Raw genomic sequence first — 24,380 nt, 5'->3', positions numbered from 1 at the left:
ATATTGCTGGGTTCTTGATAAAGTTGAGCTTGGCGAATACTGCCGGTGTTGATCGACAAGTGATAATAGACAGGTCGATCCCACCGTTTTGAGTCCTGCATCATCCATCTTGTTTCTTCATCATCTGCCTATGAACATTACTTCGGCCAATATGAGTTCTTCTGAAGGAGAGAAAGGCGAGAAGCAGTCTGGTGGCATGCTCAGCAATGGAAGCATTGAGCTTGGAAGACAGGAGGGCGTTGATGATGGAGAGGTTTTCCAGAAAATTCCTGGCAAGGTTGACTTCCGCACTGTTGGGTGGATTCAGGCGTCCGTCATCTTTCTGAAGGGTAAGTCTTTGTAATATGTTTTTGAAGGTCAAGCTAACCCTTTATCAAGTCATTTTCGCAACTGGTGTCCTCACAATTCCGAGTGCCATGTTCGTCCTTGGTGCTCTCCCTGGTGCGATCAATGTCCTAGGGTGGCAAGGCCTCAATACCTACTGCGCCATTGTCCAAGGAAACTTCCGAAACAGACACGCAGGCTGCCATAGCATCGCGGATATGGCGAATGTAGTTGGCGGTACTTGGCTGAAGGGTAAGAAGGCCTGACTCTATTTATATGCATAAAGACTAATAGCCATCGTGTCAGAGGTCGTTGGAGTTTTGTTCCTCGTCACATACGCCATCGTCGGTGCTTCAGGTATCTTCGGTACCTCTGTCGCGCTCAATGTTCTTAGCAACCATGCTATCTGCACCAATTGGTTCATGTTAGTGGCGACAATCGCGGTTCTGATTCTCGCAAGTGTACGCAAGTTTGAGAATATTGCGTGGCTTACTTGGGCTGGCTTCTTGACCGTCTATGTTGCTGTTTTCATCGTCGTGTAAGTCTCCTGTATCCAGTATCTCTTCTTCGCTTACACGACTTAGTGTCGGTGTTACAACCCTCGATCGACCTGCTGCCGCTCCCCAGACTGGAGACTATGAGTTTGGCTACCATGTCATCGGCAATCCCACTTTTGTTGCGGCTATCACGTCAGTCTCTACAATCTTCTGCAGCGGTGCTGGAACTTCCGCCTTTCTGCCAGTTATCTCTGAGATGCGTCGACCTCGAGACTACAACAAGGCTGTCTACCTCTGCATGGGTATCGTCACTGCTTCATACCTCACTTTCTCGCTTGTAGTCTACAAGTACTGCGGTCAATGGGTGGCTTCTCCATCTCTGGGAAGTGCAGGTCCTACCATCAAGAAGGTCGCTTATGGTATTGGTCTCACTGGTCTCCTTGTCAGTGCCTGTCTGTATGTCCACGTCGCAGCCAAATACCTCTTCGTCCGACTCCTTCGACACTCAGAGCACTTCCAGAAGAACACCGTGGTACACTGGGCAGTTTGGCTGGGATGCACGACTGCCATGTCGGCTGTTTCGTTCCTTCTCGCTTCTGGAATCCCCATCTTCAACTACCTCCTGGCTCTCGCTGGAAGTCTCACATTTTCGCCTCTCGCACTGGGCTTGCCTGGATATCTTTGGGTCTATGACCACCAGCACTACCGAAAGGGAAAGATGTGGCAGGTTATTGTTTACTATCTTAACTGGTTGATGATTGCGTTGTCTGTATTCTTGACTATTGGTGGAACCTATGGCGTTATTCAAAACATCGTCGATGCTTATTCACAGGGACTTATTGGAGGAGCCTTCAGTTGTGAGAACAATGATAGGTAGATTATGACTCAAGCCTAGTATAGAGTTTAACTTCAAGCTTATTTATTCTATTGCCTCCTTTTGTATCGCAGGAGTATGTCAAAAATATTGGGGTAGAGAACACGGTGATCACAGGTGCTTTTGAGCAACCGCCTGTCGAGCCAGATGTGACAATACACAGGATGACTAGAGATGACGAGACAACCCGCTGGAGGCGGTCTGATCTATTATTTGTGAAACCCCAGATGCACACGGTAGTCTTCGGTGTCAAGGCGGCAGGTCACTTATGTTAGTCAGTAAGTAGTACTCTCAGTAGGGGGGTGATTTCTGAGTTAACGATTGAGGCCTATCTTCCGTCTAATATGGAACTTCCAGGCTTTGCAATCACTGAGAGATGCCAAATGATATCGTACTCTGTTCGTCTATCCAAAATTCAATTGCCATCTTTTGTGAAGCCTCCGGTGTAATAACACGTCCATTTATGCCGTCGAATCCCAATATCTCGTGTTTCGTAAATCATGTAATCTATTTCCTCCAACGCCAAACTCTATTGTGAAGATTATAACCCTAAATTTCGACTCGTCGCACTTTGTTCGCTCGCGCTGTAGGCGTCGGGATTCGCCAGTTCGTGGGAAACGCGTATGTGAGTTACCAACTCGATCTCATCATCTCTCACGCCCCATTTTGCGTAAGATGATGGCGGCCCTTGCCCTTTATGTGCGCCGGTCTTGGATGTTTGTCCTACGCCGATCCTTGTGTGGTTGCCATAGCCGCTGAGCTGGTGTGAGGACGAGCGATTTGTCGACTTTTTCGATCGTACGAGGAATGTTCGGAGGCCCGGGAGACAAACGACGATGACGGCGGTACTCATTTCGGCGAGAGTTAAGGTGTCTATAATGGGTCAGTTTATGCATTTGAAAAAGGCTTTGGTGATGGAACATACTGCCGGATTCGTCCTCAAGCTCAAAGTCGGTAACATTGTATGCGATGAATCGTGAGAGGCTGACCATCAATGTGATTGTTCCCAGGGAAAAGACGCCAATGAGGCCAATCTTTTGTTCCTTTCGCAATCTCAAGTGTTTGAGGAGGAAGAATGGATAGACAAATACTGAGACCATGTTAGACAAGCAACAAAGCGTGCGAGACCTTCGGGACCTACTGAGCAAGTCCGTGGAAAAGTTGAGAGCCCACTGAATACAGAAGGAAGGGTACGAATTCCAAGCTGACTTGAGTTGATTTTCGATGGACCTGTTTGGTGTCTGTCAGTTCAAAAGATTCGGCAATTCCTGTCGCTAAGCGTACCAGTTATCGGAGAAAGGCAGGCATATGAGCGTATTGGTGAGCACCGATGCGAGCAGAGCGCAACCGAGATAAATCGAGATTCCGAGTAACACTCTTCTCAAGGTTTCCAGAACCCTGGGAATTAACGTCCAGTAGAAGAGAACAATGGATATCTTGGGAAAGTAGATACCCGTGTCAAAGAAGTACTCAGCCACTAGCACGGTCTACATATAGTTGGTCAGCATTGTAGTTCCCCTTTCGCAGCCGTTGTGTCGCCATACTTTCAAGTACTCAACATTATTGACCACGAGCTCGGATCCGATTGCAGGGTTGTCGATGAGGATTTGGAGCGCGAGAGTCGAGCAGATAAACCATCCCAAGCTGAAGACCCATCCTAGCCATGCAAAAACGTCAGACAGGTTGAGGAGGTTCTGCTTTAGGAGGTAATGCGCCCAGGTTCGTAGAATAAGAACAACTAATGCCAAAACAAGCAGTACTGCTTGTATAGCCTACGCAACTTCAGTTAGTACCAAAAGAGTGAGTAGTACATATTCGACAAACATACAATAGAAGTATTGATATTCATTGATGCTTGGCTGGCGGCCACAGCCTTGGTTCTACCGCCGAGCAGAGATGCGACAGCGAGGGGACATGGGTAACTGAAGAAGGAAAATTCCGCTGGCGGACGGCAGCGCATTTAGCTTTTAACGCTTCTTCGCTGAAACCAACCACTAGACTTTAGAGTTCAAAGCTTGGCTCAGCTAGACCATTGCACTATTCTCGATGGGGTTGTACATGTCTGAGCGCTGCGTTGGCGTCTTTGGCACATGCTCGGAGCGATCCGATAACAGCATTCGACAACAAAGTTCCTCCTCTGAAATAGACCTCGGCTGCATACCTGTCAAAGCATTGTCCATCTAATGGTAATTCTGGTAATTGGTGCCTGAGCTTGACAAAAGACTCCAAATAGTCTGTCTGTAAGACGTACAACACCTCAATAACCATTGCACACCAAAACATTAAGTCCGAGTGGGACCGTAGATGTCGGCCCGCTTGCTGATCCTGACGGATCGACTTGGCGCCAATGCCAGGGAAATAAGCATGGATTCTTGAAACAGCATGTGCAATTTGTGGTGAGAAGGACTGCAACTGTCGCGCGCTTGAATTGCTGTGCATAACTGGCTGGAACAGCAGTACGACATAGCATTGATCAGCGCATACATGCCTACTGTACCTACCGTACTGTACCTCTTCTGCAAATCCGGACGTGGCTTGCATTGCACATCTACGTACGGAGGGAATTCAATTCGAGGACGCCGTAAGCTCAATATGGTTAGGATCCGTTTGATAAGCCTCCATCCCCCCTATCCCACAAGCCATCATCCCTTTTCAGCTAGAGACACCAACCAACCACCTTCTGAGATAGGCAACATGTTCCAGTGGCTGACGGACACACACGCAACCATAAACTTGCGCTATCGAAAATTTTGGAGCGTCAGGGGCAAAAGCTCCAGGGAAATAACTCGAGGCAATAAATGGCTTACACCAACATCAGAAGGTCAATTCTCCGGCTTTGCCAATGAAAGTGTCTTTCAGAAGGGCAATTTGCGGCTGAGACATGTGGCTGAATGTTTCCATTTGCTCATGGCAATTTGGAGGACGGGGATGATGAGTCCATATACCCGGGCGTCGCGAGACAACAAGTGATACCCTTCTCAAATTTGTATAAACCAAGCTTTCTCCTTCAGGCCCCTTTATTTATGGATACTCTCATTTTTCAAGTCCAGTATCATGAAGCAATTTGCAGCATATGCGCTATGCATCACGACTTTGTGACGAATTGTTGACCGTGTCAACAATTCGTGACAGAGGTTTTCCGAGAGGTAACAAGAAAAGAGTTTTTATTTTAAAGAATATTAATACATTGAAATCGCTTTGCACCTCTTTGTAGGGTTTAGACCTCCTCCCCAGCCTTGATCTTCTCATACGCTTTCTTCACCTCAGGCAACGCCTGAACACGGTCCAACCAACCCTTCACCTTCGGATAGTCATCCAGACTCAAACCAGCATACTCATACTGTCTCATCCAAGGCTCGAAGTGGAAGTCGACGACATTCGGTTTGTCTCCGGCCAAGATCCATTCTCCATCATGCTTCTTCAGCTGCTCCTCCAAAACTCCGAAGCACCGATAGACCTGAGCTTGATATCTCTCATACGCATTCTCATTCTTGACGTTGTTGTAATGACGGAACCAGTTACACTGACCAAGGAACGGGCCGAGAGTGCTAACAAGGAAGCTAGTCCACGCGTCGACATCAGCTCGTCCTTGCTCGCCTGCTTCCTGTCGTGCACCGAACTTGTTCTCGGAATCGTAGACGCGGAGGATGTAGTTCATACATGCAAGAGATTCCCAGCTGGTGACGTTGGTGTTAGGATCTTCCAAAGCCGGAACGCGGCCGTTGGGATTGATCTTCAGGAAGCTTTCACCCTTAACACCATTGGGTGCATCTCCAAACTGCCAGAGCTTGACGGTGTATGGGATGTTGAGAGCCTCAAGGAGAATGGCCACCTTGAAGGGGTTGGGGCCCGTGGTATGAGCGTGTAGGATGAGGGGCTTGAGAGAAGTCATATTGGATATTCGGTGTTTTGAGATTTGAGACCCTGTGACTTTCTTATGTAGTGCGGTTTGTTGATACATTTGGTTGGCAGGGAGCTACGCCCCTACTTATATACTTGTTGAAAGACACTCAGTCTAGAAGCTACTGCTGGTGGAGATGCTTTGAAATCACGTCCCAAACTACGTTATGAGGTTTCACTGGTGCTATCCCGACCCATCTCGTCAATGCCGACGAGGAATTGGTAACGATGATTGGTGGACTTCAACATCATGACATAGGCAGTGGAGATGAATGGGGTCGCTATGACCAAACTGGAGTTGGAGGCCAATACATAAGGTATCTACTTTCAGTTCCAAAGCCATTAATTCATGGAATATCCAATAGCTCACAGGCATTGCCAAGTCCAACACGAATTGCTCGAAAAGGCTGGTCGGATCAGGGCGGCCAAGGGCAAAAACGACCAAGGGCACAAAAAGATGGTACAGGCGGAATCAAACCACCGAAGTTGGACGAACAGGGAATCGAACCCTGGACCACTCCCAGATTATTCTGATGAATCATGCTAAGGGAGTATTATACCACTAAACCATTCGCCCGAACGATTTTTGATTGGTTGAGATGATTCCTCACTGTAAAGACCTATGAGTGAAGTCTACACAACTCACCAGAGGAGAATTCTATTACGATAACAACTACAACTAATTAATGACATATCCACCGTCAACCATCATGGCAGCTCCTTGAACAAAGCTTGCTTTACTGCTTGCAAGAAATAATATGCAATCAGCAACCTCCTGCGGGCTACCCATGCGACCCATTGGAGCGATGTTGATGGCAGGGCTCAAGACATCAGCTTGAGGCCTGGTCATCGCTGTATCGATAAGACCAGGACAAACGGCGTTGACTCGGATGAGATCCTTGGAGTACTAGGCATATCAGTAAATTTGCCAAGTCGGGTGCTGGCGAGATACATACATCTATAGCATCGCATCTTGTCATGCTAATCACGGCTGCCTTGCTCCCGCAATAGGCCGCTGTAGTTGACGACGGTTAGTGTTTGATTCAGATTTGAGGTTTGTATGTCGACACTTACGTGCTGCTGGGCGTCCAACCACTCCCAGTTGTGAGGCGATGTTGACAATGCTTCCTCGAACTCCAGGTCTTCCGTCATGAGTAGGGAGAGGGTCTTGCTTGAGCATACGTTGAATAGCAGCGCGAGAGGATAACCAACATCCGCGGTAGTTGACATTGTTGATCATATCAAATTCCTCAATGGAAGACTCATGAGACCTCTTGTTGTTGCTCAACACGCCTATATACGATCAGTCGTTGACGAGCCACTTTCTCAGTATCAAAACAACTCTTACCAGCACCGTTGACAACATAGTCTACTCTGCCAAAGGTTTTGGTCGCTTGGCTGTAGAGGTTCTCGATGTCCTCCTCTTTGGAGATGTCTGTTGGTACAACCAGGACCTGAACATCCTGGAAGGATTCTTTAATCGCAAGTTCTGTGTCGTCGAGCTTTTTCGCATCACGATCGACTATAACGATCCTCTTACATCCTTCCCGTGCAAAGGATAGAGCTGTCTCACGGCCGATACCTTGCAAACTGTCAGCGAAATAGTGGAAGCACGGGAAGTGACATGGTTCTTACCTGAAGCAGCCCCAGTCACGAGCGCAACGCCATTAAAGATGGACATAGTTTCCAGTTGATTGTGATATTTTGTTAACGGCAACTTACACACACAGCGGGTTGGATTGAGGGGACTCTCTACGTGGCGATACCGGCGTAGTCTTATCTCAGAGTATACAGTCACAGTAGCATACGTGCCAACCAAGATGGATACCAGACATGGGCTGTGAAGCCTGTGACGCTAAGCTCCAGCGTTATCGTTATCAGAGCTATCTTATCTCAGAAGTGGAGTTACTCCAACCGCTGGGGTGAGTTGGAGTCGCCCTCCAAGACCCTCCATAAATCGTCCCGGTGCAGGGTAAAGGCATTGTCATTAGCATGCTCGGTTTAACACGAGACATTAATCACCAAGTGATGAAACGCGTCTCTATCAACTCGATGAGCTCCCCACGTATTGTCCTCTGAAATCTCGCTCTGTAGAGTCGTATTAACAAGATGGACTGACCGTTGGCTGAAGAAATGAAAGACCAGAACGAATTATGCATGATTTTGGTTAACAACTTTACCAACAACTCAATTGTGCACCGTTGGTCGGGTTCAACAAAGCCTCAATTAACGAGTGTTATATACTCGATTCTTCATTATAATTGTATAAAGATCAATTCTACAAGATGATAGCAACATTGTGTCGTTTGGCAGTCTCGTCTGACACTCAAACCTGCTTCCCAGTTCACGTGCCCGAAAACTCCGATATGCTCAGGCGAGTGACAAGATCAGCCTCATCTGAAGATCATATTCTGATGTCAATCGCTTATCAAAGACCGTTATCTGACAGCTCGGTAACGAGATATTGATGGGTCCTGTGTCATACCACTGCACAGTCATACATACAGTTTGACAGGAGACTCCACCATAGCCAAGACGCAATGAGGCGGAAACGAGCCATATCCCCATTTTTGCCTGCGAGATCGGCTTTCTTGCGGAAACCCATTTCTAGAAAGAGCCGCAAGTTAATTTAGCTTGTATGGCATCCTTTCTCTGTATTTCCGGGACCTTGGGAACTTCTGTGGGATACGCGACGCGTATGCTGTCGAGACGTGAGAAGCGCGTTTGGTGTTGAACAGGGTCATAGAGTTGGGACGCAGATGTTGTGCCAAGCCATGGATATTCTGTTGACATTTTTGATAAGACAATCATACTCAAGAGAGCGAATAAAAAACATGGCATTTCCATCTGATCCGCATCCACAATCTGCCGTCTCCCTCCATTACATTGACTTAGCGCACGATCGGCTCCGACAACTCGAATCGGCTCAGGCCCCGCTTGACCAGATTCAGACTCTCTTGAATCCGGGGAAAGGGTCAAAGGAAGACGAAACAAGTAAGATCATCCATTTCCCCGCATTGGAAGTCTCTAGACCGTTACATCAAGCAAGAAACACGAATTAAAACGATGTATTTTGATGCATGAGAAGTGAGATTTTGTGCTTGCGGCTGCATTGCGGAACTCGTGATGCGGATCCCCCATGTCGGATGGTGGGGCAGTGAACTGACATGATCATACGTGACCTTGAACCTGGGAATTATATAAAGAGGCTGCTGTTCGCTATCTCTTGACGAAAGAAAAAGAGAAATTCGAAGATTATGAGACTGCCGACTGCTGCACTTACAAAATTTTTTAATCAACAGTTCCGTGGGCCTGTATCCAGGAACATAAATCGGTCTTTCTACGCCACGATGAGAGCTGCGAGGTATTACGGTATCAAGGACATTCGTGTCGAGCAGGTCCCTGAGCCTTCAGTGCAGCCCGGACAAGTTAAGGTAGGTATCTCTCTTATACCGCTTCGATCGTGATGCTGATAATGATAGGTTGCCCCTAAATTCGTTGGCATCTGCGGCACAGGTAAGGATCGCATTTTGACACCCAGCCAAAGCTGACAGGAGCCAGATCTGCACGAATATCTCGGAGGACCCAACTTCTGCCCAACCAAGCCTCACCCCCTCACATCAGAAAGTATTCCTGTGACACTCGGTCATGAATTCTCTGGAGTCATCTCCGAAGTTGGCCCCGGCGTAACCGGCTTCGAAGTAGGACAGCCCTGCGCAGTCCAGCCAACCCTCTTCTGCGGCCACTGCGCAGCATGCCACACTAGCGCCGAGAACGTCTGCCATACCGGTGGGTTCCTCGGTCTCTCAGGCGGCGGCGGCGGTCTTTCTGAGTCAGTTTGTGTGAATGCAACGCACGTCTTTGCGCTGCCAAAGGACCTACCCCTCGAAATTGGAGCTCTTGTCGAGCCGCTTTCTGTAGCCTGGCATGCTATGTCTGCGGCACCGGAGATCAACGACAAGTCCAAAGTTGCAATTTTAGGTGGAGGACCCATTGGTTTGGCGATGATTCTGTGTTTAAAGGCCAAGGGTGTCAGTGAGATTATTGTTTCTGAAGTCGCTGCCTCGAGACAGGAGTTTGCAAGGCAGTTTGGTGCCACCAAGGTTGTGAATCCGATCAAAGAGGACCTCAAAGAGATCGCTCTTGGCTTGACTGGTGGTTTAGGTGCTGATGTTGTTTTCGATTGCGCGGGTGTACCCGCGAGGTGAGTTTTCTTACACACGCTGTGTGAATATACTAACAGTGAATAGTGTCAAAGGTGCTTTCGAGGTTGTGAGAACAAGAGGCACTGTCGTAAACATTGCGATCTGGGAGAAGGAGATCCCTTTCAACCCTAATTGGTTGACCTTCAAGGAGAGCGCCTACAAATCTGTTTTAGGATACCAACGGGAGGACTTCCAAGCAGTCATTGACAACCTCGCTTCGGGTGCAATAAAGCCTCACCAGATGATCACCAGAAAGATCAAGATGGAGAACATTGTCCAGGATGGTATCAATGCGTTGATCACGGATAAGGATAACCAAGTCAAGATCTTGGTGGATATTAATGACAAATGAAAAAGCATGAAGGAAACAAGCAAGAAGGAGTTTGTCGAGTTCTATGAAGTCGTTGTTGAGAGATAGCGAGTATTGTTTTAGTTCAACTATTCTTATGTCCGATATTACTCAATCCGTGACCTGTGTCTTTCCATATCAACCTGAAGATCTAATAGTCCCAATAACCCCCAACTATACGAATTGACGCTTGGTAAATGAAAGATGAATGCCCTCAAAGTCGCTATCTTCATCCGAATCCCGCTTTCGCTTTGTAGTAGACGAGTTAAAAATTTCAGTCACTTCCGACTCTTCCGAAGTAACTGATCCATTATTATCTTCCACCACTTCATGTTGTCCATCATCAGAGCGCGCCGTGCTGGAAGAAGCTGCTTTTAGCTCATCACCAGGGTCGATCAGCAAAGTCTCGGCTGTCAGATCAACATAACTCCAATCAACCTCAAAATTGTTTCCAGCTAGGACATGCATAAACCACATGGCTAAGTTGACGGTCCAGACGTTGAGTATCTGTCTCCGACCTCGACTGTAGTTTTTCCAGGGAATGGAGACGTATTCCATAAGCCCGTTATTGATGAGCTCATTTCTTAGCAATTTTGCGTTTTGCGAATTGTTGCCTAGCCTCGTCAGTGATTGAAAGAATTGAAGGAATAGAATAACACTTACTTGATTTGTCCTCTCGCGGTATGATGCGAAATATGAAAGCTTCCTCAGCCGTCAGGATACATCCGTATCGGCACATATGCTGAATACAATAAGTGTAAGCCTGTCTGATAGGCCACGCATAATTATCATTCGTCTTTCCCTTGATAAAACACCCAGAATCATCAAGAAGACCGCGATTGAAGATACGTTCACTCTTCCATTTCGTGGAGATCTTGTACTCTTTTGGGAATCTCTCCTGGCAAGTGGAGATCGTTATATCGCCAACTTTACATGAGACCGGACTAGATGCAATGGACCCGGAATCTGGCTGAAGTCTTGACAATGATTGTAATCTCGTATGTGTTGCCTTCGAAGACCCTTTGCGTAAGGGCTGGTGGCGCTTCTTTTCCTCCTGTTGGGGAGGAGAGGGAAATGCCTCTTTGCCGGATGGGGGATCGCCTTTGCTCCAGATGACCGGGTGGAAAGGATCCTGAATAGGATCAAGGGCAGTAGTAACAATTGACTTGTTCCACTTATGGATAAGATCTCTGGTATCGTCCTCATCACGTATGATGCAGTCTGCCTGCGAGTGAAGTCTTGGGTATGGGTCAAGCGTCCGGCCTCTGCGACATGCCTCTTTCAACAAAAGTCCGCCGAAGACATCTTTTAAAATGTTAACGTCTTCCAGTTCTTCCCATTTCTTTATCTGCCTAGGCCAGTAATAGCGGGGACTTCTAGTGTTTGTCTTGCTCTTAGGTATTTGATGGCTGACGGATGGGTTTGGGTGCGTAAGTAGCTCAAGTATCGACGTCGCAGGGGGCGACAGGGCCATCTTGATGTGAGACAAGCAGGGATGATGTGATTGCTAGGTATACGTGGCACAGCTGGAATGCGGCAATACACCATACTCGAACAGAGCCTGCTCATCCTCATTGAAGGGCACATTCCGCGCTTTTAAAGACTTCAGACAGCCAGATCAGGCTGTGGACATTTCAGTTCATTCCATCTTGTTCATTCCCCCACCCCGGAGCTGAAAGCTGCATATTGATGTTGGTGATATCTCTGCAGTATTGCCACCCATGTTAGCCAGTCACAGACCACGCGACCCCTCCACAGATGCTGCAATGCTGCATGAAAACCTGATTATCGCTAAAAGCGGCCCGACGCGCATACGGATGATTGCCGCCAGCTATAAGGATGACTGTAGGCGAGGGTTAATGGCATGCCCATATTTATCACAGACACCTCGTCTTCTTCCCTCAAGCTCCTGCAGTATGCCCAGGAAACGACGTGTTTTATCATTTCCTCAGAAGCTACCGCCGTGCGACGGGCCAAAGCTCACTATCTTTCCATATCATAAATCGCGCATTCAATGGCTTGAGAGACTTGATGAAGACGACGCTGTGACCTCAAGCGAAGGTTATGTGTTCCGGGCTCTCATTCGGGGTCGCGAGTATGCAGTCAAAGTAGTATGTCACGATCAGAATCTTTCCCTATTTTCCTCCTTTTCAAAGATGTTCTTTTCTGATTGCGACTTAATTGACAGTTCAAGTTCTTTGACCCGATGAGTGCCGAGTACTTCTGGGGGCCACTATTAGGTGAAGACACATCACTTGACACTGCTGCCTACTATACCGATCCGTTCTACGCAGAATGCCGAGCATATGGTCGGCTTCACGAAGCTGCGAATAGAAAGATACTCAAATCAGATGTGGCTATTGCTAGTCATGGATTCTTCTTCCTTGAATCAAAAGACCAGAAGACTTTACAAAATCGTAATATTGACCTCGGACTGGATTCTGTGGATATCGATTATCAAAGGTCCACGATCGGAGGGCTAAGAGCTAGAGCTATCGTTAAAGATGTTGCGTCTTCAAAAAGTGGTATCACCTCGACTAACATGAGGAAAATTCTTGGTAAAATCGTTTCAATGAACAAAGCGGGAATATATAATATGGATATACGTCTCGATAACTTCCGCGATGGACGACTGGTAGACTTTGGATCTTCTTGGACAGAACCTCATGCTCTACTGGACTCTTTGAGCTATGAAGCTGCTATGGAATCAAAGTTAGCGGACCGGGTTATGTTTGATCAGATGGTTGAAGATGAAGAGCTGAAAAATGGTACGGAGGTTAAAGCCATCCATCATATGCAGCTGAGATCACAAGTCCAACGACATTAACGATGAGTTTTATTCGGATTGCATGCGGGATATCAATGGACTTTTAATGTTACTTCACACTTGTTGAACCTGGCCTAGAGCGCCAATGGAGGATATTTGATAGGAAGATAGGATACTCGAATGGCTTGTTGAGACACCCTACTTGTCAAATGCAGCAGCAATAGCAACGTCAAGAGTGCCGCTGACACTAAAATTAGTGGCAGGCCTCGCTTACTATAATTAGATACGGAGATGCGATTCAGCAGCCTCCCCACCTCGATGGTGCAATACGCGATGTACTCTCATTAACAACTGCATGCATCTTCAGGTCTGGCTAATCGAACATATTCCTCCCTAGGCGCTGAGGTATCTTAGAAGCTCTCATTGACGGACTTCGGTCCAAGGCGGAATGAAATAATAGCATACGCCGTGAATAATACAGGCAGTTCCATCAGCAACCCAGTGTATCCAATGCCAACTTGGGAAGCTGCTTCCAACAAAAGCCCCCATACATCTCGCTGGATTCAGCCCAGCACCGCCATATCCATATCTCGCGAAAGCACTTGCAAAGCTCATAGTCCCAACACTCAATCCTACCATGAAAGGTCCCAGAGCTGGACCAATGATCTTTGCTTGTCGTGGGTCCAGGCCAACACCAAAAGCAAGAAACAGGAGCAGGGTAGATGACACCAATTCGACTACAAATATCTCCCTTGGCGGGACGATATCCGTGAACAGCCAGCATCCGCCGACTTTGAAGTCTCGACCTCCCCAGCTTGCCCTGACTAGTAAGCCTGCCAAGGCTCCTCCGCCGAGCTGAGCTGCGACGTAGAGTATCAGACGCGGCAGTGAGCATAGTCTAGCGCAGAAAGTCGCAAAGGTGATCAGAGGGTTGAAATGTGCGCCGGAAATCGCTCCAAAGGACGTGATGAAGAGTGTTATGAAGATTAGGTTAGTTATGCCGCCAATGAGAGGTCCCAGGAAAGCAGCATTGTCAAAGCTCCCAAATCGTTGTGTTGGGGCCGCGGGAGCAGTATCTGGAGAGATGTTTACCCATATCGTTATGTACACAAACAGTAAAGTACCTGATGCTGGTCAGTTGAGAATTACAGGCTGGTTGATGAAGTTTGGTACCAATCCCCTCGATAAGCGCCGCTTTCCATAAATCCAGATTCTTGATCGGGCTCATGTCCATCAACTCCCAGAACGACATGTGCGGCGTGGCATCTGGTGCATGATGCAGCAAATGGTCGTCTTCCGATGTTCCTCCTTCGACAACGTACGCCTGATTGGCACCGAGTCTTCCAGCAAAGGGTTGACTGTTGCTTCGATAATGGGGACCCGAAGGCTCTGAGCTAGGCCTAGCTTCGACATCGCCGCTGTCGCGTGCCTTTCGACGATTTGTCACTGCCATGATTGCAACAATGAGTCGGACAGTGATTATGCTGAGTTTACAGTGAATGATTTTGGGAATATTTCAAAGGAGATATTTTCTCTCACTATTATATGGCGACAGCGGCCGCTCCTTGTAAGAGGTAGCAAGTTGGATTGTAATGAGTTTTGAGATCTTACGAGAGCCGCTAGTAGCGTCTTACACATACTGACAATCGCTGACTAACGCTGACAGAATGGGAACTGAACAAGGTTTAAGAGACAACAGTGGGAATCATGAGATTGAAGACATTTTGGCGGAAAATAATGGATCTTTCCCATGCCGACATTTCCGAACATGATAATTGCACATGAACCGCCATCACAAACTCGAACATTCACGACTCGACGTCGTACCCACTTCAAATCTTGAGTAACATCACAACTTCGGGACTTTCGGCCCATGCAATAGCCATCTAATTCCCTCCACTGTATCATTTGTTCGTTTCTCAACCTGTTTGGTCAATTGAGGGAAGAACTCCCAGAAGTGATGGGGTAGACCAGGATACAAATCCAGTCGCGTGGAGATCATGTCGTCCTGAAGAATCCGCTCGTAAATGATACTCTCGTCCCTCAAGCCATCAAGCCCACAGACTTGGAAGTAAGTTGGAGGTATTCCTGAGTGTCCTGATGGATGGACAGCAGGCACTGCGATCGGTGAAGTCGGGTCTGGCTTATATGCAGCTGCAAAGATCTTAGTTTCTCTTCAACACAATGTCTCAGGTCTTCTTACCAACGAATGCGCGAGCGACTTCCTCTGGAGGTATAGTCACGTCTTTGTTCTGCTCGTGACTAACATAGTCGTCTTTGTACTTCTCGGGAACAAACGGTGGAGGAAGAAGAGGGCCGACACCGAGAAACTGCCCGGTGACCTTTGCAGGAGACCCAAGGTCGCGGTTTAGATACACCACGCCGTTGGCAATGTTTGCTCCAGCGGAAGTGCCACCGATGATGAGGCCCACTGAAGGAGAAGCGGAAGGGTGAACTTGAGTAGCATTTTGAGCGATCTATCCAAGGTCAGTCTCTTTACGAAAAATAGCTGGGGAAAAACAATTACATACCCATTGCAAAGCATCAACTCCGTCATGAATTGCCTGAGGGAACGGATGTTCCGGAGCAAGACGGTAGTCAAGGCAGACTATGATGATGCCAGCTTTGAGAGCCAAGATTCTGTTGGACTCCATATCATCATGGCGCGTGCCTAGACAAAAGCCACCGCCATGGAAGAATAAAAAGATGGGAAGCTCATCTCCTGGGACGACGTCTGACGGAGAATAAACATAGGCGAGAATGGTGCTGCCGTCACGAACGGGTATCTCAATATCTCGCTCAGTCAAGCTCGGAGGAGGGCCTCCAAGTGCGTCTCGTGCCTCATTTTTGTGCTTATTTGATGTAGCTCGAAGAGTTGGTATGTCAACGTTGGTCGGAAGCGGCGGCGGGCTGCTGGACTTCAAGATATGCTAGTGTGTGTTGTTAGTGCTGTTCTTGTCGGACTTTTGGTGGGGGAGGGCACATGCCTCGAGAAACTCGGGGTCTGGTTGAGCACTGGCGAGGATTTCCGAACTAGGAGCCATTTTGGACAGTTTAAAGGAAGTGTTAGACTGGAATCAGCCATGCTGGCAATAGTCATATGGGAGATAAATACAGCTGTGAGCAAACTGTCGAATGAGCCTACACGTAATTACCACGGACATGAAAAGACCGCGTTTGACCGGGCCCACCATTGGAACTAATGAGCATGGCGCAACAATGGCTCTCGGTTAAGGCCAATCAACGGAAGAATCGGTAGATTGAGCTTCGGGTGCCCACATTCCCCCGCAAAGGAGAAATCTGGGGAGCAGTTGATGCAACTTGCTCCAAACTCAACTTCATCGTACGTTGCACCGCGACACTCAGTCCATTGATCGCAGGCTCTATCGCGCTCCTAACATGACCCAAGACCAAGAAGAACGTCCGACTCCACCTCAGACGTGGAAGGGCCATCGCGCCTGTTTTGAATGCAGACGGTACGTGAGCCTTTCTTTGCAGCTTCTTGTTTGACCCACGTTAATCCTTCTCAACAGAAAGAAGACAAGATGTAGGATACGATTTCCAATTCTAGAATGCGAGTTGACCCGGCTTTAGGTGACATGAGAAAACCTAACTGCGGTTTATGTACAAGAACCGGCCAATCTTGCACGTTCCCAACAAAGCGGAAGACGCCTCAGAGACGTCGCCAGGAGGGCCAGATTGACTCACAGAAGCTTGGTAAGACCAGACTAACTGAGTCAAATGATGACTGAATGCTAACGCGTGGATCAGAACGTCTAGTTAGTCTGCTTGAGTCAAGGTTGAGCGATGGGCAAGACATCGATATGCTGCTATCGCAAACGGAACAGCTTCCGAAAGTCAACGATATACACACACCAAACTCTCTCGACAGAGAACAGGACCAGACTATGAGAGATGATAGTAACAATGAATCGCAGTCAGAAATCATTGTCCTGGGCACAAGTATCGTTTGTGACGATTCAACGTCACCAGCATCCACCTTCCGCTCAACAGAAGGAGAAGCACCTGTATGGTTGGGGGTACCGGTGCCTGTACTGACAGACCTTGTTCACATCTTTTTCGCAAAAACCCAAGGATGGCTTCCGCTTCTTCATAGGCCACGATTCTTCGCCCAATTTATGAAGAACGGCGTATTCGATGATAGAGACCACCACTCCAACACTGAAGCATTACTGCTCTGCGGCATGTTTGCCCTGGCAGCTCGCCACTCCACGAGTTCATGGTTCCACGGCATTCCAGCACCAGACCGTGGGCAGGTCTTTCTGGAGAAGGCCAATGCATATTGCGAAAAGTGTCAGCTGGGACAAACACCAAGTCTTGAACACCTGCAGGGATGCATCTTGTTAGCTGTCTATGAATATGCTTCAGGTCCATCACACCGCGCATGGATCCTTGCGGGCGTCTGTGTCCGACTAGCCTATGATCTAAACTTGTGTAGCATGGATGAGCAGGATGAATCAGGCGATTGGTCAGTTCTAGAAGAGCAACGCCGTGCGTTTTGGATCACCTGGGAACTCGATACTTTTGGCTCTCTCATGTCAAGACGGCCAAGTTCAATCAACCGGTCCATGGTCATGGTCAAGCTCCCGGTCAGCGACGAGGCATGGTTTGCTGACCGACCTGTGGACTCACCTTTTGTCGACCCAAGACCAAGTGAGGTTTGGAAACTCCTTGTCGACTCCCCAAATCAAGACCCTCGGGCATGGTTTCTTATAGCCAACATTCTGTTGAGCGTCGCAAGTGAATTTGCAGCGGGTCGATTCACTTGTCAGCGGGATAAGGAGGAGCTCATCGATGCTATTACCTGCTTTTCACTTGTCATGTCACAGCGGTTCAACTTGGAGACCCTGGAACGGGAAACATCTTCAGGTGATGCGGCAAGGCATAACTGGATTATTGGCATGCATCTCATGTTGACATGCACTCGCACGACCATACAAGCTACCTTCAAGCCTGGAGATCCAGAGACGTTGCGATCACCTCGCCATTTATCTCGGATATTCTATCATTGGTATCCGGACTACATCCCTCTATGTCAGCCTTTCCTGGCTTGTTGTCTGTTATCAGACCGAGCATACCCCTCAAAGGATATGACTGATGCTTCATATACTGGATACCATAATAGTGAACTCGTTAGTCTGGTCTTGTCGCAGTATGCCGCTGTATGGAACCTTGCTTCGATTGTAATAAGTACGTGTTGCCCATTGACCAACATCTTTGCATACTAACTAGGAACAGATCTGAAGGCTTCATTGATGCGCCGTGACAAGGATAACTCATTCGAGAAGCGATTTGCGTTATTCTTCCCTTCGCGGGTTCCCAATTATGGGAAAGATGATCAGGCCACCATAGCGGGAGGGCCCGATATCGAGGAACGAAGAAGTGAGAACATGTCGGTAGAGAGCAGTTCTGGTGACAATGACCTGCAGCAACTTCTTCAGCCGACAGAACTGGGAGATGCAGAGACTTTGATGACAGAACTTGCCAATATGGCTGGAAGGGGATTACCAAGATACGTCCCAGGAGACACTCAACCTGATTGGAACAGCGGCATTTCTCTCAATTTCCTTGATGAGGATCATCAGCATCTAAATTACCTACAGTTGTGATAGCAGTGGGAAGTGCTTGGGACAGATGAGCTATGAGGCACATATAGATGAAATATTGAAGTAATGGTAACGCGTGTTGAATCATGTACAGATTCCAATACCTTCAGTTGCTATGAAGGTGATTTCCAGTGTTTGAGATGCGCTGTTGGTTGTTACAGAGAATGTCCTTGATCCGGCATAGCAATAGCCAAAGGGGTCATAACTGCGAGCGCGGAGTGTATATGGGTCAAGACGGTTGGAACATTTAAGCCACGTACTATTGCTTCAGCTAATGACAATAAGGACAGCTTTGCAACCCTGATCACCAGCCCGACAGAAGCTATGTACTGCGGGCGAGAATTGCCCTGAAGCTACTAGACGTGTAAAGCCACCCACTCCAGGACGCGACTTAGAGGACCTTGACCCCAAGCGATGGAAATACTTAGGTAAATCTAGTCTAAGCTTAGGGGACACTTTGCTAAGTTTATTTTGACACCATGCTCTGATGTTTTCTTGCTTCCCTGGGGGCGACCAAGGCAGCCTAGAGGTTCTGAACATGTTAGATCAATTAGGAGCTAGTGTTCTCCTGGTGGCTCACTTCTGCCCTGCTCTCCAACTGCTTCTCCTGCGTTTCTGGCGGCATGATCTCATCCACTTCCATAGTCTTGGCATCAATCTCAACTGGTGCGTCAATGGTTGCATCAAATTCGGATGCTTGTTCTTTGATGAAGAAGCAGGCTTTTTGGTCAGTCAAGTTTAATGGGAATGGGTAGGTCGAACTTACCTATAAGCATGAGAGAGCAAAATGCAGCCGAAACGATCCACGCGTTTCGAAAAGCGATTAAGTACGCCTTCTTCATGCCTAAAACGGCGGCATTTGCAATTTCAGGTGTGAGGCCAGGGACAGCAGCCACTGCCTGTTTGTTCTGGGAAGCCAGCCCTTGAATAAGTGCAGGCAGAGACGAGGTAGGTAGCCCGAGTGGTAGAGCTGCCTCTGCAATCTTCTTGGCTAATTCCTTATCCAAAGCATTGTGCAAGACAGCATTGTTGATTGCTAGGCCAATTGAGCCCCCTAGACTGCGAATACTAGTCATGAGAGCAGATGTGAGAGCGATAAGCTCTGGTGTTGTTGCGAATTGCGCAGAAACCATGGTCAATGGAACAATAGAAGGAAGTGCAATACCGGGTAGGAGAGGATATATCCAGAAAGCATATCGAGGAGTGTCAATCTTTGAGGTTGCCAGTAGAATGAAGAATGCAAGAAGGCAGACGGCACCCAAGACGAGTGGTGGCCGAAGTGTCTTGTACTTAGAGGACCATAAGCCAAAGACCGGGGAGAAAGCAGCGGCTGCAATGAACATGATAGCAAAATTGACACTGCCCGAAAGGAAGCTGGCATCATATACAAGAGATATTTCGAAGACGAAATAAGAGTTGGCGGCGAAGAAAGCGATACCTTCAATGAAAATGACAAATAAGGAGATGGCGAAGTTTCTATGTCTCCATAGCTCTTGATGAAGCATACCGTCCTTCTTGAACCTCCACTCATACACGATGAAGACTATCAGGACGACGATGCTGATGACAAAGGGTGCAATAATATTAACGCTATCCCAGGAGTAAGGGTTCTGCGACCATGATAGGGCTATACAGAAAAGGACGAGGGCTGGGGCAAATAATGTATATCCTACCCAGTCAAGGCTCTTGATCTTTTGAGACACATTGAGGGAGACTTGAAGGTCTCGAGGCGGGGGGTTATATCCGATGAGACAGCCCAGAGATGCAAGAGCGTAGCAACCGGCCGTCACGTACCAAAAGATACGGTAGTTGGAGTTGTCGCCATGACGGAGTAGGCCGCCTCCCATGAGCAAGGCAATTATAGCACCAAGTGCGATCGACACACTTCCAACAGCCTGTCCAATAGGTCTGTAGTGCCGAGGAAGAATTTCGGACATGACAGCAACGGTAAGCGACTGGCTTCCGAAAGTAGACCCCAAGATTGCGAACCCGGCGATGAGAGTTCCGGAACTTTGAGCTCGGGACACGATGAGGCTACCCGCAACGCCAGCAAGTGGCATCACCACGAGGATGGTTTTCCGGCCCCAGTAATCAGCGATTTGACCGATGGGGGGATTGAGAACGACGGTGAGGATCGTGATGCAAGATGAGAACCAGACAGTCTGGCTACTACCGCCGACGGCCGCGGCCATAGTATTCGCCAGGAGGCCTGTACCGACGAGGGAGAGGATTTGTGTCAGGTATATCATGTTGACGGCCTGGACTTTGGTTAGCTTGGGGGGTGCCAGAGGCGCAGAGTGACTTACGAAAAGGCAGATCAATGTCTTGGAATGAATTCGAGCAGCATCTTGCTCAAAGGGAGCACTGATGGAGGGTTGGGAAGCCATGTTGACGATGCAACTCAGAGGCTGAATGCTTGAGAACAAATGTACCAGTAGCAAAACACCGTGGGACTAGGCTTTGTTATATCAAGGTTGTAGGAAAGGGCGTATCCGTGTTTGAATGCCGGTGGCTGGAATTCGCGTCCCGATTGTCAGGGTATTTGCAAATGTATCGGCTCCAATCTGGCTTGTTCCCCAGCTTTACCCCAGCCAGTGAAGAATCGGGATCTGGGGTAGCATGGACAGGTGCCATCGGGTTGGTGGAGACGGCCTTCGCGGTGACCGGGGGCCGTAGGTAAGTCAGGTCACGGTAGTAACACGCGCCGGCCATTTAGCAGCGCCACTTTAGACAGCAATACCCTGCCTGTGGTCCGTCCCAATAGAAGCGCATTCGCTTCTTTGAAGTCGGCGACTAAGGTCAAGATCGCAAATGCAATACGGATGCCAGAAGGCGAAGGGGGTTTCTCGTGAGTAGTGCGTACGCCCAGGCGTAAGGCTGTTGATTATTAGCTATGGTTTAATTCCCTGAAGCAGATGGCCAGTTGGCGGACTATTCGATTACGTGTCAAGACATTGTAGAAACGATCCCTTAGTAACCGGGAGTACGAAAAGCAGAGACAAAGATGAAGCTTTTCTTACCGTGGCATGATAGAGTAACATTAAGGAAAGTATTTTGCTTCCTGTTATGCGTATACTATAGACGTGGTCTATGATCGCAAACATGATGGTATCGAGAATTATACTGGGCTCGGGCCGATGTTCACTGCGTATCAATTCCACTTCAAGATCTTTAACCCGATAAAGAAGCCAATGGGTTTCTCAATGCAATGGAGATTGCTGTATCTATTCTTCTACATTTTACAACTGTGGCCTTGGCCCCAAATCCTTCATATCTAACGTAGTAGATAGCCCCATCTCCTTCGCCATATGAGCGAACACCTGTACTTTCTCGTTCGGATCATTCAGCATCTTGAAAAACGCCTCCCTCGTAGCGATGTCTTCAGGAGCAGTCGACTTCAGCCTCAAGAGGTTTGCAGTCGATAACGGATCCGTGACGTTCTTATAGACATCACGCCTGGCGGTTGCGTACTCATCGAGGGCTGTTTCTGGGGCATTCGCGTTTATGACTTGAGTTAAAGCTTTGCCCAAATGAGCGGCATCAAGTAAGCCCGTAGTCAGTCCGAGTCCACCAACGGGATTGTTGAGCTAGAGAATGTTTAGTGACGAAGGATGCGATGGCGAAGGATAACTTACATGAGCAGCATCGCCAGCGAGCATGATGTTTCCAACGCGATACTTGGAGACACAGCGCTGATGAATCGTGTACGGAGCTGTCTGGAGGTAGATGATCTCATCAGTGTTGCCTGGCAAGATCCTAGCGAGCCTGTCTTTAATGACAGGGAAAACGGTCTTGTCAGTGATAGGCTCCCCATCAGCACCCTGAGCAAACGGAACGCTGGTTGCAACCCTCCACAGATTCTTTGGGCCACGTCTCACAACGATAGCCCAATCCTCAGGATGTACGATAAAGTTGCCAGGCTTCCAACCTAATTTTTCAAGGTCGTAGAGGATGTTGACTGCAATGAGCCGTATGTCTGGCCAGGTGTAGCCTTCGAGAGACTGGCCTATACACTTTCTAACCGAACTCTTACCACCATCAGCTCCGACGACATATCGACAGTTAAAGCTGAGCTCTTGATCATCAAGTTTGCGCCGAGCGTGAACAGTAACTGAATCGCCATGGTCTTCAACGCGGGTAAACGCATGGTTGAAGACGATCTCCGCATTTCCTGTATTGATCAAATGCTTGAGGAATATCTGCGCCAAGACGTCTTGTCCTATGAAGACTGCGCAAAGATTGGGATTATCTGATGGTGGAGGCGTAAAATCTGCGAAGATTTTTGTTGTATCGTACCCGTCTCGCCAACAGTATCCATCATTGCTTTTATAAGAAGATTCAATAACCTCATCGATGATTCCAGCCTTGGAAAACTCGAGGTTAACGCAAGGGAGCTGTCTGCGGTTGATATGTCAGTGAATGAATGGCAGTTAGATAGGAGAACCTACACTGCAGCTCGTGGACTCCGGGATATTCCTTCATCTGCCTCAATCACAGTCACCTTGATTCCATTCTGAGCAAGGAGCAAGGCTGTAAAGAGACCAACAGGGCCTGCACCGATGACTATAACGGTTTGGTTAGGCATTTCTGAAAGAAGACAAGGTACACTGGGCTGTATGATATTGGAATAACACAATTTTGACAGGATATTATAGCAATATATTATATAAAAGCCTGTCTTAACCAGAAAAAATCTTTGTTTATCAAGAATCACGAAGCAAATAATGCTTCATGTGATCACGGATCGGCATGTCGGGGCTTCCAAGGTTGTGGAGCCGGCTTCGTGAGTCGGCGTCCGTTTTGGCCGGGTCGCCGTCCCCACTTATCCGATGGCTTTGAGAATCGTCACCGGGGCCGATGTCTTCTCTGCCGTTAACGGAGGGAGGATTCAGTCATGTGCTACCGCTACCTTGGTTCGATGAAAACTGATGCCACTGCTCAGTTAGCAGTGAGTCACCAGCATCGAGCAATGTCCAGCTGTATCGTTCGACCTTGAAAGGGGCAGACGCGACAAACTGAAGGGGCGCGCGCGCTTACGGCCACTCTGAGATCGATCATGCTGGAATTATTCGACTGGCTACAACATGGCACCCTAACTTACCCGCCAACAGAATCATTGCTTTCGATTGTGTTTCCTTTTTTCGAACAGCGCCATGACAAAGAGGTACAGAGCTCTAGTAAACGCTGGTCCGTTGACAAAATGTGTTTCAGTTTCCCACGGACGCGTAACACGTCATGAGCCAGAGCCCCACAAATTTCAGTGATGACCATCATGCGAAATGATTCATCACTCGAGCTCTTCGTGGAAAATGACAGCTTAGAGATCCTTATTAAATACTTAAGATTTATTCTCGTTAATTGCTCCTATATCGAATATGTACCTTGATCACTATCAACGTCTGAGACATGAGGTACTTGCATTCGATTTTATGTACATAGAAAATTGTTAATGATTTCTTGTTATGTTTGTCTCCTTGAAAGTTTTTGACATGAAAGCTCACATATCTGCACGACTGACTCTTCTTCACATCAGAGAAAGAACAAAACTGGCTTGACATTAGATAAGAAGTTCTATAAACATGTGAATAATGTCTAAATGATCTGATAAATGCAAACATTGGTCCCAACATGGGAGTTACTGACTCCCGGGTAGCCACACCCAAGCGACAGTGGGCTCAGAACATCTTCTGATTGGTTCTCCTTAATCTCAAGAGAGATAATCATAATCTCTTATCGCAACCTTAAATTCTGGCTCGACCTTGCAGACTGAACAACACGCGCGGCCTCGGTCCCCGCCAATGAGTCTCAAGCCTTTCTCCGCGTTTCTCAACTAGCGA

The 24,380-nt window shown here is 48.0% G+C and overlaps 12 protein-coding genes, besides 1 other annotated feature; 4 read left to right on the top strand and 8 right to left on the bottom strand.

Moving 5' to 3' along the window:
• Window positions 1-151: 151 nt before the first annotated feature.
• FFUJ_11817 (related to neutral amino acid permease) lies at window positions 152-1,698 on the top strand (the record flags this gene model as incomplete). XM_023570759.1 has 4 exons in its annotated part: window positions 152-329; window positions 379-576; window positions 631-862; window positions 909-1,698. 4 exons carry the CDS (start codon window positions 152-154, stop codon window positions 1,696-1,698), a joined length of 1,398 nt encoding a protein of 465 aa, XP_023437825.1.
• A 538-nt stretch (window positions 1,699-2,236) lies between these two features.
• FFUJ_11816 (uncharacterized protein) lies at window positions 2,237-3,544 on the bottom strand (the record flags this gene model as incomplete). XM_023570758.1 has 6 exons in its annotated part: window positions 2,237-2,568; window positions 2,621-2,785; window positions 2,837-2,925; window positions 2,980-3,182; window positions 3,240-3,467; window positions 3,524-3,544. The coding sequence occupies 6 exons, from the start codon at window positions 3,542-3,544 to the stop codon at window positions 2,237-2,239; spliced, it is 1,038 nt and encodes a 345-aa protein (XP_023437824.1).
• A 1,368-nt stretch (window positions 3,545-4,912) lies between these two features.
• Window positions 4,913-5,587, bottom strand: FFUJ_11815 (related to Glutathione S-transferase II; the record flags this gene model as incomplete). Its single annotated transcript, XM_023570757.1, has 1 exon — window positions 4,913-5,587. One exon carries the CDS (start codon window positions 5,585-5,587, stop codon window positions 4,913-4,915), a length of 675 nt encoding a protein of 224 aa, XP_023437823.1.
• A 495-nt stretch (window positions 5,588-6,082) lies between these two features.
• Window positions 6,083-6,172, bottom strand: a tRNA (tRNA-Ala).
• A 102-nt stretch (window positions 6,173-6,274) lies between these two features.
• Window positions 6,275-7,276, bottom strand: FFUJ_11814 (related to dehydrogenase; the record flags this gene model as incomplete). XM_023570756.1 has 5 exons in its annotated part: window positions 6,275-6,502; window positions 6,552-6,610; window positions 6,670-6,888; window positions 6,944-7,177; window positions 7,231-7,276. The coding sequence occupies 5 exons, from the start codon at window positions 7,274-7,276 to the stop codon at window positions 6,275-6,277; spliced, it is 786 nt and encodes a 261-aa protein (XP_023437822.1).
• Window positions 7,277-8,945: 1,669 nt separating this feature from the next.
• FFUJ_11813 (related to BDH1-stereospecific (2R, 3R)-2,3-butanediol dehydrogenase) lies at window positions 8,946-10,152 on the top strand (the record flags this gene model as incomplete). XM_023570755.1 has 4 exons in its annotated part: window positions 8,946-9,029; window positions 9,078-9,111; window positions 9,157-9,799; window positions 9,846-10,152. 4 exons carry the CDS (start codon window positions 8,946-8,948, stop codon window positions 10,150-10,152), a joined length of 1,068 nt encoding a protein of 355 aa, XP_023437821.1.
• Window positions 10,153-10,323: 171 nt separating this feature from the next.
• Window positions 10,324-11,623, bottom strand: FFUJ_11812 (uncharacterized protein; the record flags this gene model as incomplete). XM_023570754.1 has 2 exons in its annotated part: window positions 10,324-10,763; window positions 10,813-11,623. 2 exons carry the CDS (start codon window positions 11,621-11,623, stop codon window positions 10,324-10,326), a joined length of 1,251 nt encoding a protein of 416 aa, XP_023437820.1.
• A 442-nt stretch (window positions 11,624-12,065) lies between these two features.
• FFUJ_11811 (uncharacterized protein) lies at window positions 12,066-12,976 on the top strand (the record flags this gene model as incomplete). XM_023570753.1 has 2 exons in its annotated part: window positions 12,066-12,260; window positions 12,338-12,976. 2 exons carry the CDS (start codon window positions 12,066-12,068, stop codon window positions 12,974-12,976), a joined length of 834 nt encoding a protein of 277 aa, XP_023437819.1.
• Window positions 12,977-13,336: 360 nt separating this feature from the next.
• Window positions 13,337-14,369, bottom strand: FFUJ_11810 (uncharacterized protein; the record flags this gene model as incomplete). XM_023570750.1 has 2 exons in its annotated part: window positions 13,337-14,040; window positions 14,090-14,369. The coding sequence occupies 2 exons, from the start codon at window positions 14,367-14,369 to the stop codon at window positions 13,337-13,339; spliced, it is 984 nt and encodes a 327-aa protein (XP_023437818.1).
• Window positions 14,370-14,765: 396 nt separating this feature from the next.
• Window positions 14,766-15,960, bottom strand: FFUJ_11809 (related to Putative sterigmatocystin biosynthesis lipase/esterase STCI; the record flags this gene model as incomplete). XM_023570749.1 has 4 exons in its annotated part: window positions 14,766-15,070; window positions 15,120-15,393; window positions 15,448-15,826; window positions 15,881-15,960. The coding sequence occupies 4 exons, from the start codon at window positions 15,958-15,960 to the stop codon at window positions 14,766-14,768; spliced, it is 1,038 nt and encodes a 345-aa protein (XP_023437817.1).
• Window positions 15,961-16,315: 355 nt separating this feature from the next.
• FFUJ_11808 (uncharacterized protein) lies at window positions 16,316-18,546 on the top strand (the record flags this gene model as incomplete). XM_023570748.1 has 5 exons in its annotated part: window positions 16,316-16,392; window positions 16,450-16,463; window positions 16,511-16,633; window positions 16,688-18,127; window positions 18,176-18,546. The coding sequence occupies 5 exons, from the start codon at window positions 16,316-16,318 to the stop codon at window positions 18,544-18,546; spliced, it is 2,025 nt and encodes a 674-aa protein (XP_023437816.1).
• A 547-nt stretch (window positions 18,547-19,093) lies between these two features.
• On the bottom strand, window positions 19,094-20,930 carry FFUJ_11807 (PEP5-like protein; the record flags this gene model as incomplete). XM_023570747.1 has 3 exons in its annotated part: window positions 19,094-19,245; window positions 19,310-20,801; window positions 20,850-20,930. The coding sequence occupies 3 exons, from the start codon at window positions 20,928-20,930 to the stop codon at window positions 19,094-19,096; spliced, it is 1,725 nt and encodes a 574-aa protein (XP_023437815.1).
• An 852-nt stretch (window positions 20,931-21,782) lies between these two features.
• Window positions 21,783-23,128, bottom strand: FFUJ_11806 (related to 3-(3-Hydroxyphenyl)propionate 2-hydroxylase; the record flags this gene model as incomplete). XM_023570746.1 has 3 exons in its annotated part: window positions 21,783-22,130; window positions 22,179-22,941; window positions 22,992-23,128. 3 exons carry the CDS (start codon window positions 23,126-23,128, stop codon window positions 21,783-21,785), a joined length of 1,248 nt encoding a protein of 415 aa, XP_023437814.1.
• Window positions 23,129-24,380: the final 1,252 nt, after the last annotated feature.

This window comes from Fusarium fujikuroi, chromosome FFUJ_chr11 (assembly GCF_900079805.1).
Source record: "Fusarium fujikuroi IMI 58289 draft genome, chromosome FFUJ_chr11".
Classification (NCBI taxonomy): Eukaryota; Fungi; Ascomycota; class Sordariomycetes; order Hypocreales; family Nectriaceae; genus Fusarium; species Fusarium fujikuroi.
This window is presented reverse-complemented; position numbering and strand designations above follow the sequence as displayed.